The sequence below is a fragment of the Dasypus novemcinctus genome, chromosome 3 (assembly GCF_030445035.2).
Source record: "Dasypus novemcinctus isolate mDasNov1 chromosome 3, mDasNov1.1.hap2, whole genome shotgun sequence".
Lineage (NCBI taxonomy): Eukaryota > Metazoa > Chordata > Mammalia > Cingulata > Dasypodidae > Dasypus > Dasypus novemcinctus.
Window position 1 is genome coordinate 31046249 of NC_080675.1, and position 13175 is coordinate 31059423.

The 13175-nt window shown below is 38.3% G+C and overlaps 1 protein-coding gene across 1 annotated transcript in view; it reads left to right on the forward strand.

Annotated features, from left to right (window-relative positions):
* SPTLC2 (serine palmitoyltransferase long chain base subunit 2) overlaps positions 1–13175 on the forward strand; it is a 127169-nt gene that overhangs the window by 70310 nt on the left and 43684 nt on the right. Inside the window, exons 7-9 of the mRNA XM_004453546.4 lie at positions 238–343; positions 1416–1635; positions 4337–4463. Coding sequence (XP_004453603.2) covers positions 238–343; positions 1416–1635; positions 4337–4463 — 453 coding nt within the window. The remainder of the gene's footprint in view (positions 1–237; positions 344–1415; positions 1636–4336; positions 4464–13175) is intronic.

A 13175-nucleotide genomic window follows, 5' to 3' on the forward strand; every position in this document is an offset into this window, starting at 1 on the left:
ATAATGTCCTTCGGTATCTGAGACAGTCTCTGGCCCTGGTACCTCAAATTTTTAAAAAAAGTGTACACTTTAGTTCTAGAGTTTTTTCTGTCTACAGGAAATGAAATTGTTACCTTGTTATGATGACATCAATCCTTGGCCCTGGTACCTCAGAAAAAATAAGTATGTTTGCATTTCTGAAATAAAGTTAGAAAAAAAGAAGATAGTTTTGCTGAAATTCTTTTTTGTGTGTCATAGATATGCAGAGCCTAGAGAAGCTTTTGAAAGATGCGATCGTTTATGGTCAGCCTCGGACACGAAGGCCCTGGAAGAAAATTCTAATTCTTGTGGAGGGAATATATAGGTAATCCTGCTTTATTATTCTTATTATTATCATCCTTGTGATGGGGCCCCAAAGAAAATTTTTTTTAAGGCGTATTTAGTTATTTTTTCTCCTCCCCCCACCCACCCCATTGTTTGTGCTCACTGTCTGCTCTGTTTTCATCTTTTTGGAGACGTGGGAACCGAACCTGGGAACTCCCACATGGGAGGCAGGCACCCAATCACTTGAACCACATCTGCTCCCTGCTTGTTGTGTGTCTCATTGTGTTTCCTCGCTGTATGTCTTCGTTGTGTCATCTCACTGCATCATCTTGTTAAATCAGCTTGCTGTCTTGCTGTCTTGCTTATCTTCTTTAGGAGGCACTGGGAACTGAACCCCAAACCTCCCATGTGGTAGGTGAGCACCCATCTCTTTGAACCACATCTGTTTCTACCATAGAATTTTTAAGCAGAAGGGAATTCTAGTCTAGATCCTTCTAGAAACTTAAAGAGATAGTATTCATGACTTGTTAAAATACCTAGAATGAAAGTCAACGCTAGAACAGGGGTCTTTGTATGGCTTTTCTTTACTATTTTCATTGTACCACCCAGTTTCCAAATCCCCCTTCTCGGTCTGTTCTTTATCTTTCTCCAGTTGTAGAGGGAATTTATACGAGGGACAGGAATTGGAATGTGTTTTCTAATATGTCAAAGTGCACACCATTTAATTGCAAGGGATATTTTATTTTGATTAGCTATTTGCTGTCTTTACACTTACTTGTTTACCTCCTAAGGTTTTTTTGTTCTTTTATGAAATTTTAATTGTATATGCAATGTAATACAAAGTCTATTGTCTATAATTAGAAGCCTCTATATGGCCTTTATCCTTCTGTAGTGATGAAGATCAGTTACATTCTGGTGCTTGTTTTTAAAACAACCAATCTCCTTTCTCGTAAAAATTTTCCTAGCTATGGCGTCATCTAATTTTGCCAGAGGCAGATTTGTCAATGTATTTAAAAAGCAATAAACTTGAAAAATTAATAATAAAGTGGTCAATTCCTAGTTTTGTAAATTAAAAAGTTTCAGTGTATGTTTTATTTGCCCTGTTTTTCCAGCATGGAGGGGTCTATCGTTCGCCTTCCTGAAGTTATTGCCCTTAAGAAGAAATATAAGGCATACTTGTACCTGGATGAAGCTCACAGCATTGGGGCTCTGGGTCCCACAGGTCGAGGTGTGGTAGAATACTTTGGCCTGGATCCTGAGGATGTGGACGTTATGATGGGAACTTTTACAAAGAGCTTCGGTGCTTCTGGAGGATACATAGGGGGCAAGAAGGTAAATGGGTCATGAATACTGAGTGATAAAAGATGAAGATAACTGCTCCTAGATATAGTAATGTATATTTAGCAGGTAGGGTGCTGAACTGGGATGCTAAAATCCTGAATTTCTTAATGACTTAGGCTCATGGTATAGCATGCTTCTCAGTTTTAACTATCTGATGAGCAATTAGAATTTCTTCTCACTGAACTAAAGGTGGCTTCTATACATTGTTTCTTATTTTTGCTTCTTTCTCAACTAAATGCTGATCTCTGAGATACAGAATACCCTTTTGTATGAAAGAACACATGGTGGTGCTTCCAGTATGTCACATTCACACTCTTCTGTTGTGTTTGAATTGTGCTTACAGTCTCAGGTGTAATAGCTTTTGGGAATACAGGACCAGTTTCCCTGCCCTTGGACTCAAATGCATCTTGGGTGAAAATATGAAGAAGAAAGATTATTTTACTATCTCTGGGGTACTGCATGGTGTTTTATTTTTCAGTTTTAAAATTATATGGTGGCATTTGAGAGTTTGAGACATTGGAGTATCAGTGTGGCATGATAGACATAGTTAAACCATGGATGTAGAGGCGTAGATTAGAAAATTTTTCTACTTACTCTGTGAGTCCTTGAGCAAGGCAGTCAAGCCTTTCGTTTCTTTATCAGTATAATGGAGATAAATATGTAGTGAAGACTTAAAAAATAATATCCCTGCTACAACATTGGATGAACCTGGAAAACATTTTGATAAGTGAAAGAAATCAGTCACAAAAGAACTCATTTTGTATGGTCACATTTATATGAAATGTCCAGAATAAGCAAATCCATAGAGACAGAAAATAGATTGATGATGGCCAGAGGACTGGAAGGGTGGGGAAACTGAAAAGTCACTAATGGGTAGGGGTTTCTTTTGGGTGTGGTTGAAATAACTCAATTAGTATGCAAAAAGCCACCAAATTTTACACTTGAAAAAGTGAATACTGTGGTATGTGATTTATATCTCAGTAAAGTTCTTTTTTAAAAAATCCTCTACAATGCTAGGAAAACAATGTCAAGTATTTTTAAGTGGCACATAGAGGGTACCCATAAATGTTTTGTTTTGTGTTTTAAAGATTTATTTATTTATTCCCCCTACCCATCCTCTGCTTTCTGTGCCTACTGGTCTCCTCTTTAGGCAGCACCGAGAACCAATCCTGGGACCTTCGGGAGTGGGAAAGAGGCACTTAGTCTCTTGTGCCACCTCTGTTCCCTGGTCTGCTGCATCCCATATTGTCTTTGCTCTGTGTCTCTTTTTGTTGCATCATCTAGCTGTGCTAGCTTTCCGCATGGGTCAGCACTCTGCATGGGCCAGCATTCCTGCGCGGGAAAGCACTCCATATGGGCCAACCTTTCTGTACAGGCCAGCACTCCACTCTGGCCAGTGCTCTGTGTGGGCCATTTCTCCATTCAGGCCAGCTCACCATGCAGGCCAGCTTGCCTTCACCAGGAGGCCCCAGGAATCGAACCCTGGACCTTCTATATAGTAGATGGGAGCCCAATCGCTTGAGCCACCTCCACTTCCTCATAAATGTTCTTAATTCCTCTTTAAACCTCACTGTTGGGAGTCTTAAAAAATTGTCCTTCTCTTATTACTTGCCTTTTAGAGAAATCCTATTATTAGTGGCTCTTAATCAGGCTTGGTAGAGTTTGATCTCAAATTTTACCTTTATGTTAACAGAGCCAGGCTCACTTTGGAAAGCTGATTGCTTTTGGTTCAATTTGTTGTTAAACCATAGGATAGATAAACAGTATTCTGGTGGATCATTTAAGTACAATATATTTGCACTTTGTGTTGTTTCTATAATTTTTAGTATTTTCCAAATGATAGACTATTTTAGAGCCATGTTCTGTTTTATGCCCTTAGGCTAATTCCTTATTTGGTTCTGGTTTCTTATGTGTGCATTGTATTTAAAGAGTTAGTGAAGCTAAAAGGTAGCAGGGAATAGGGATATATAATTGTGGGTTTCATTTTTTGTTGTTTTTTTTTTAGTATTCAGACTTTTTATTGTGGCAATTTTATATACCCACACATATATTACACATAAAATTTATCATTTTAGCCACTTTATGTGTACATTTCAGTGGCATTAATTACATTACACTGTTTTGCTACTGTCACCTTGATAAGTGATTGCTTTTTATATCCTTATAACTGATGCAGTTTTTCTTTTTTCAGTGAGATGGCATTAACGGTCTAACATAAGACCCGGTGAATTTCTGTTTAATTATTGCCTTGTTTATATAACTTTGTAAATGTCTGTGTATCTGGAGGATATTTAATACCTTTAAAATTGATGTCAGAAAGCCATCTTTTTGTCATTTAGGGGTGTAAAGATTGGCTTTGGAGGCATGGGTAAGATGCCGATGCTGTGATGTTTTCTGTAATACCTACAAGTAAATCACTGTTACCTAGAAAAACAATCCACATACCTTCTTGTTTAATTCAGTCTTGTAAACCTATTTAATCTGTATATGACATTAAATGATTGGCTCTTCTAAATTTAGACAATTTCTTTAAAACTGGTTCTGTACGTTGCCTTGTTTCTGACAGTCTGCTTTGACAATGTCAGTTGACCTTGCATCTCAGATTAGAGCCCTTGTTCCAGTGCTATAGAAGGAAGGATGGCATGACATGCCAAGAATTGCCTCTAATTATCTGCTTTTGTGAACTTTTCAGGAGCTAATAGACTATCTACGAACACATTCTCATAGTGCAGTATATGCCACATCATTGTCCCCACCTGTGGTCCAGCAGATCATCACCTCGATGACGTGCATCATGGGGCAGGATGGCACCAACCTTGGTAAGCCTGTCTTCTTTTGGAGAATGTCCTATTCTCAATAAATATTTAGCATCCAAATATGCTCTTTTTCTTGAATTTATTCAGCCTTTTACCTGTAATAAGGAGAAAGCTATGCTAATGGGCAGAGCCTGCAGATGTGTAATACTTTGGTTTCTGTGGACACTGTAAGACTAATACTGGCTTACTTCCTCTTGAATTTTCTTGTTCATTGTAATCTTTTTTTTTTTTAAAGATTTATTTTTATTTATATCTCTCCCCATCCCCACTGTTGTCCACTCTCTATATCCATTCCCTGTGTGTTCTTCTGCGTCCGCTTGCATTATCGGGCAGCACTGGGAAACTGTGTCTCTTTTTTGTTGTTGTTGCATCATCTTGCTGTGCCAGCTCTCCATGTGTGCAGCACCACTTCTGGGCAGGCTGCGCTTCTTTCACGCATGGTGGCTCTCCTTGCAGGGCGCACTCCTTGTGTGGGGCACCCCTACGTTGGAGGGCACCTCTTCATGGCATGGCACTCCTTGTGTGCAGCCACACTGCACATGGGCCAGTTTACCACACAGGTCAGGAGGCCCTAGGGGTCGAACCCTGCACCCTTCATATGGTAGGCGGACACTCTTATCAGTTGAGCCACATCTGCTTCCCTGCTTATTGTAATCTTACTGTCCTTCATATCTTCATAATTCTTAGGTAATATACCATTTTATGTGAGATTGTAGTTCACTGTATAGTGATGTTTCATTAACATAGTTTTAAAAGAGCTACTGTTCCCATGCATTAGTGCCCTTTTAAAGAGTGCCTTTTTAAAGAGTTTTTAATGTAACTTAAAGTAGATAAAAAATGTAATCCTGAGTTAGTTTTGTCTTTAGTGGCATTTTAGTTAAACTAGATGCCTTGACTTAGACATACTTAAATGAACAATAAAGTATGATATTCATTTTCTGGTATTTTACTTTTATTCTGAATCCCATCAGAGGGCAGTATATACTGCAGAACAGTTTTAGTAAAGGGGAACAATTGTGTTATTTATTTTTACTTTAAAAAGTGTTTCCATTGTGACTATGAGACATACATTAATTTTACTTGTTGCTTTTTTAATGCTTCTGAAATTAACTTGACTCTTTTAAAAGATATGTCATTGTTAACTGTGGAGGCCTCCATTCTATAGTTATATAATATTTTGATTGATTTGGCTTACATTGAAAAACAAGAATGAAGTAGTATTTTGATTGAATTTAAGCCCAATTTTTTCTTTTTAAAATTTTGTGTGTATTTTCATTTTATCTTTTTATTTTTTATTTTTTCACTTTTTTTGTTTTTTGTTTTTTATTTTTAATGTTTCTTTCTTATATTTTTCTTTTTTGTTTTTTAAATTTTTTTATTAAAAAAAAAACTTTTTTTGAACCTAAGCCTATTCTTTAAAATCACAATTTTACCCTTCACATTTTTACTGATCTATGGTAGATCCTTATCATCTTCAGTGAGAGTTTTGGATTTCTTTGCCTTATCCTAGAGGGTGGATCCATGTCATACATGACCTCCAGATAAGTGACTTAATCTGTAGTAAAATGAAATCATGGCCCTGATATAGTGAGGAAATGAGATGTAGTAATTAGACAGAAGCTTTGAATTAGCACTACTTTTCTGGTTAATCTATGGCCTCTGCAACCACACCAGAGTTCAGTGGTACGAAACAAAAACCATCTTATTATGCTCACAGATTCTGTAGTGTAGGAATTTGGTCATGCCTCAGCAAGGATGGCTTGCCTCTGCTCCACATCTCCTGGGGCTCAGGTTAGAAGAGTCAGGTGGCTGGGGACTGGGATCATCTGAAGTCATCTTTATTCACATATCACATTTCCTGGAGTGACCTGGAGACTGGGTTCAGCTGAGACTGACCAGAAGACCCTCATGTGTCATCTTCCTATGGCTTGGGTTCCTCACAGCATGGAGCCTGGGTATCCAGAAAGGAAACTTTCAGAGAACAAGCATTCGAAAAGAAACCCCATGACCTTTTCTTATCTAGCCACAATCTGCTGATCACAAGCAAATTGCTAAGGTCAGCCCTGATTGAAGGAGATGGGGAATTAGACTCCGCCTCTCAATAGGACTGCCATTACCAGCTTTTTTTTTTCCTTAAGATTCATTTTTATTTATTTCTCTCCCCCCTCATCATTTGCATTCGCTGTGTGGTCTCTGTGTCCATTTTGCTATGTGCTCTCTGTGTCTGTTCATCTTCTCTTTAGGAGACGCTGGGAACTTGACCTGGGACTTCCATGTGGAAGAGAGGCACTCAATCACCTGAGCCACCTCAGCTCCCTGGTTCATTGTATCTCTCGTTATCTTTTCCTTTGTGTCTCTTTTGTTGCGCCATCTTCTTGCATCAGCTGGCCTTCTCCAGGAGGCACCGGGAACCAAACCTGGGACCTCCCATGTGGTAGGAGGAAACCCAGTTGCTTGAGCCACATCCACTTCCCACTACCGGTTTTAAAAATTCTACCTAAAATTTTTTTTTTAAAGATTTATTTATTTCTCTCCCCTTTTACCACAACCCTGGTTGTCTTCTCTGTGTCTTTTTGCTGTGTCTTCTTTATCCGCTTCTGTTGTTGTCAGCAGCATGGGAATCTGTGTTTCTTTTGATTGTATCATCTTGTTGTGTCAGCTCTCCGTGTGTGAGGCGCCATTCTTGGGCAGGCTGCACTTTTTCACGCTGGGCGGCTCTCCTTACGGGGCGCACTCCTTGTGCGTGGGGCTCCCCTACGCGGGGGACACCCCTGCATGGCAGGGCACTCCTTGCGTGCATCAGCACTGTGCGTGGGCCAGCTCCACACGGGTCAGGGAAGCCCGGGATTTGAACCACGGACCTCCCATGTGGTAGGCGGAAGCCCTAACCACTGTGCCAAGTCTGCCGCCCCTCTACCTAAAATTTTTAATTTGCACGACAAACTTCTGTTGGCTATATTGTTTCTATACCAAAACAGAGGTTAATATTATAAAACTAAACCAAAATGAAGAAAAGTAGGAGTAAGTACCGTTTCTCGTAAAACCTATTACCTAATCCTAATTAAATTTGACATGGTTTATTTTAGATTTGAGTTTGTAAGGTATAATGACTGTTTTAATGGCATTGTTGAATGCATCTTTTTATTGTCCTTGTAGGAAAAATCAGTGATTTAGGGCAGTGAGTGCCTTTTCACTATGTCTTAAAGGAACCTTTAGAAGTGGTATCTGCAGTTAATTATCTGAATATGATATTATAATAGAAATGGCCTAACTTGAGAGAACCTTCATCTCTCATGTCCAGCACATTGAATTTCATTAATTATATAAACACTGAGTAGCTCACGTTAGACTCTATGTATCAGAATCCACAGACCATTTGAAAGGAATGTGTGTGTGTGTGTGTGTGTGTGTGTATATATACATATTTGAAAAATGTTGAGGATGCAGAGAAAAGTTGGTTGCTTAACCCCAGAGATTACTGTTGTATAGAAAAGTTGAAATTTTAATAATCATTCACCAATTATTTGGGTGCCTACTGTAAGCTAGGTGCTGTTTTAAGCACTTGGGATTCATCAGAGAATAAAACACCCCCAAATTCCTGCCTTCTGGAGTTTCTAGTGTGCCAGAAAGTGGTAATATCAGAGAAAACATAAAACCCAGGGAAGGTGGGGGATCAGGAGTGCTGGGGACCCAGCTGGTGATTTTAAATAGGGTGGTCAATGTAGGCCTCATTGAGAAGGTCAGATTTTAACAAGAGCTTGAAGTAGGTGAGGATTTAACCATGAAAATATACGGGAATAGAAGGCTCTGAGACAGAAGCAACTTTGTGTGCAAGAAACAGCAAGGAAGCCAGAGTGGACAGATCATTGATTTAGCTTCCATTGGCTGTCCAAGCAAATACCATGCAATGAATTGTGTTTAAACAATGGGAATTTATTAGCTCACAGTTACTTTATATTGTTTTGGGGTTTTTTTAGGGTTGTTTTTTTTTTTCATTATCGACTCATATTGTGAAGTCTTTACTATGTCTACAATTTAATCAAGAAAAAATGCTTTGCCTTTATATCAAGGGCACAGTTACTTGAGTGGCATAAAACAGACAGAGAAAAAAGACCAAGTACATGTTTTGTTTTTTGTTTTTTTGGTTTTTTTTGTCTTTAGTTTTTTAATATTATATTCAAAAAATATGAGGTCCCCATATACCCCCCCACCCTCCTCATCCCATTCCTCCCCCCATAACAACAACCTCCTCCATCATCATGAGACATTCATTGCATTTGGTGAATACATCTCTGAGCACTGCTGCACCTCATGGTCAATGGTGCACATCATAGCCCACACTCTCCCACGTTCCACCCAGTGGGCAATGGGAGGACATACAATGTCCGGTAACTGTCCCTGCAGCATCACCCAGGACAACTCCAAGTCCCGAAAACACCTCCATATCTCCAAGTACATGTTTTTAAAAAATAAAGACCACATGTTTTACCTGGTCCTACTTTAGCTATTTTGGACCTTACTTTCCTCTTAGAGAACTGGCCTTTCATACATGTTAAATCTGATTTATCTTCCCAAATTTTTAAACATTAAATGCAGGTTCCATAATTTCTAAGTTATAAACGAAAGACTGAAAACAATAAGAGAAAAAACATTTAAAAACAAAATAAGACCTGCTGCTACCCTATAGTGGAAAGGATGAGTAAAGCGTGGCCCTTCTTTGCCTCATCTCAAACACTTTTACTCGAGGCAAGTATTTCTGATCTAGGTAGCTCACAGTTTTTTGTTTTTATTTTTGAGGTACCAGGAGTGGGGGTTGAACCTGGGACCTTATATGTGGGAAGCCAGTGTTCAACCACTAAGCCACATCAATTTCCCTGAGTTGGTTTTTATTGTTTGTTTTGCTTGTTTTTGTGTTTTTTCCAGAAAGTATCTGCAACTAAACCCAGGACCTCCCATGTAGGAGGCAGACACTCAACTGCTTGAGCCACATCTGCTCACCAGCTCACAGTTTTGAGGCTAGGAAAAAGTACAAATCGTGATGCCATCAAGGCGATGGTTTCTTTCCAAAGACTGGCATTCTGGGGCTGGCTGCACTTCTGTCACATGGCAGTGCACATGGTAGCCTCTTAGCCTCTCTATTTTCTTCCCAGCTCACTTGACCTTCAGCTTGCTTCCCATGGCTTTCTCTGTCTGAATTTCATTCCTCTTATAAAAGACTCCAGTAATAGGATTAAGACCCATTCTGAATGAATTGGACCACACCTTAACTAAAGTAACCTCATCCAAAGGTCCTCCCTAGAATGGATTCATATCCACAGGAGTGGATTAAGTTTAAGAATGTGTTTTTTCTGCGTACCTACAGCTCTAAACCACCACAAATGTAATATTAACAAGGTGAAGAGTGATTGAGGATAAGGTCAGGGACGTAAGGATGAATTTCAGATTACTTGAAAAGATACAGAAAATAATTAACATTCATGTACTCATATTTTTAAAATGTTTATATTTTGCCCTATTTATCTCACTTTTAAAAGAAATAAACAGATGTATACAACCCTTTTCATACCTGTTTCTGATCCTGTTTTTTATTCCCGTCACCAAAGCTAATCATTATTCTGAAATTGTCTCTTTCTGTACATTTATTTTTTTACTTACTACTTATATATCCTTATAAGTATTCCATTCTATATGAAGGCTCACTCTCCATTTGCTGTAATAACTTGCAAAGATGTTTACCAGAATTACCTCTCTGAATCCAAACCCAGTAAAATAAATGCTCATGTGCATACAACTAAGAAAGATTTCCTTTGTACCTGAGTCTTGGCAAAAGGATGGAGAGTGTACTGCAGTCAGATTTCAGTTCTTCTCCTGATCAGACCTTGTCTTCTGTCCACTTGAGCAGTTTAAATGTATTATATGAAATCTCAGTCATCCTCCCCATGTTACTAATGAAAGAAAATGCCTACGACATAAAAAAAAAAAAAAAAAAGAAAAAAGTAGATTACCCTAAGATGACTGAAAAAGCCCCACAATTAAAATTTAAAGGCACTAAAACTTAGTAAACTTAGTAAGAGAGGTTGAATACATAAACAGGAAATACAATGTGTTTGATACTGTGCAGTATCATTGAGTACCAAATAAGAGTTAAATAGGTAATTAGTATTTTGGGTGCTTTTTTTTTTACAAAAGTCTTGGTGGGTTATTATAGGTATCTTAATAATTTGGTAGAAAATTGCTTGGAGTTTTTGGATGCGCCAGGCTCACATAATAATTTTTCCTGTTTGTTTAGTAATGTACTATAAAATACTGTCTGCTACCTGAAAATTTAACATTTTTTAAAGGAAAATGTTGCAAATTGTGTTTTAAAGCATTGAGAACATTTTCGTATGAGCAAATAATTTTTTAATATATTTTTTAAACTTTATTTTGCACACTTAGTAATTGAAAATATAAAAAATAATTTAAAAATTTTTAAAAATACAGTTGAATAAAAGCATACATTTCTCAGGTAAATGTATTGGATACATAAAAAAATTTTTTTTTAATCATACAATATGTTACACAATTTATTTGGTTCCTAGTAATGCAGTCATGCAATATTTGTCCTTTTGTGTCTGGCTTGCTTGGTTCAACATAATGTTCTCCAGGTTCATCCATGCTGTTATAGCTTTATGACTTCATTTCTTCTTACAGCTGCATAATATTCCATCGTGTGACTACACCACAATTTCTTTATACGTTCATCAATTGATGGACACCTGGGTTGTTTCCAACTTTTGGCAGTTGTGAATAATGCCACAGTGAATGTTGGTGTGTAGATGTCTGTTCGTGTCACTGCTTTCAGTTCTTCTTGGTATATTCCAGTAATGGTATTACAGGGTCACATAGCAAGTCTATATTAAGCTTTATTAGGAACTGCCAAACAGCCCTCCACAATGGCTGTACCATTCTGCATTCCCACCAACAGTGAATACATGTTCCTATCTCTCCATATCCTCTCCAGCATTTGAAGTTCTCTGTCTTTTTAGTAGTGGCCATTCTGATAGGTGTGGAATGATATCTCATTGTAGTTTTGATTTGCATTTCCTTAATCATTAGTGATTTTGAGCATTTTTTCTTTTTTCTTTTTTTTTCTTTTTTTTTGCCACTTGTTATTTAGTCTTTGGACAAATATCTGTTCAAGTCTTTTGCCCATTTTTAAATTGGATCATTTGTCTTTTTAATGAGTTATAACATTTCTTTATATATTCTAGATAATAAGCCCTTATCGGACATGTGATTTCCATTATTTTCTCCTATTGAAGTGGCTGTCTTTTCACCCTTTTAACAAAGTTCTGTGAAGAACAAAAGTGTTTAATTTTGAGGAGGTTCCATTTAACTTCTTTTTTTTCTTTGTTTCATGTGTGCTTTGAACTTAAGGTCCAAGAAACCATCACCTACTACGGGGTCTTGGAGGTGTTTCGCTACATTTTCTTTAAGAAGTTTTATGGTCCTGGCTTTTATATTTAGGCCTTTGATCCATTTGAGTTGATTCTTATATAGGGAGTGAGATAGTGGTCCTCTTTCATTCTTTGGTTATAGATATCCAGTTCTCCCAGCACCATTTGTTGAAGAGACTGTTTTGTCCAATTAACATGAACTTGGTAGGTTTGTCAAAAACGACTTGACTGTATAGGTGTGAGTTTATTTCTGGGTTCTCAATTCTATTCCACTCATCAGTGTATCTATCTTTATGCTAGTACCATGCTGTTTTGACCACTGTAGCTTTGTAATATGTTTCAAGGTCAAGCAGTGAAATTCCTCCCACATCGCTCTTCTTTTTTAGAATGCTTTTGGCTATTTGGGTGCACTTTCCCTTTCACATGAATTCCTGCCACTTTGCTGAACTCATTTAATAGCTCAAGTAGCTATGTCATGGATACTTAAGAATTTTCTAGGGAGCGGACTTGGCCCAGTGGTTAGGGCATCCGTCTGCCACATGGGAGGTCCGCGATTCAAACCCCAGCCTCCTTGACCCATGTGGAGCTGGCCCACGTGCAGTGCTGATGCACACAAGGAGTGCCGTGCCACGCAGGGGTGTCCCCTGCGTAGGGGAGCCCCACGTGCGAGGAGTGCACCCCGTAAGGAAAGCCACCCAGCGTGAAAGAAAGTGCAGCCTGCCCAAGAATGGCGCCTCACACACGGAGAGCTGACACAACAAGATGACGCAACAAAAAGAAACACAGATTTCCGTACCGCTGACAACAACAGAAGCGGACAAAGAAGAAGATCCAGCAAATAGACACAGAGAACAGACAACTGGGGGTGGGGGGATGGAATAAATGAATGAATGAATGAATAAAAGGAAAAAAAGAATTTTGTAAGTACAGGATCATGGCATCTGCAGAGTTTTACTTCTTCTTTTCCTATTTGGATGCCTTTAATTTTTTTTCTTGTCTAATTGCCTTAGCTAGAACTTGTAGTACAATATTGAATAACAATGGTGATAGTGGGCATCCTTGTCTTGTTCCGGATCTTAGAGGGAAAGCTTTCAACCTTTCCCTCGTTGAGTTTGATGTTGGCTGTGGGTTTTTCAAATATGCCTTTTATCATATTGAGGGATTTTCCCTCTATTCCTGTCTTTTGAAGTGTTATCAAAAAAGGATGCTTGATTTTGTCAAATGCCTTTTCTTCATTGAGATAGATGATCATGTGGTTCTTTCGTTCAGTTTGTTA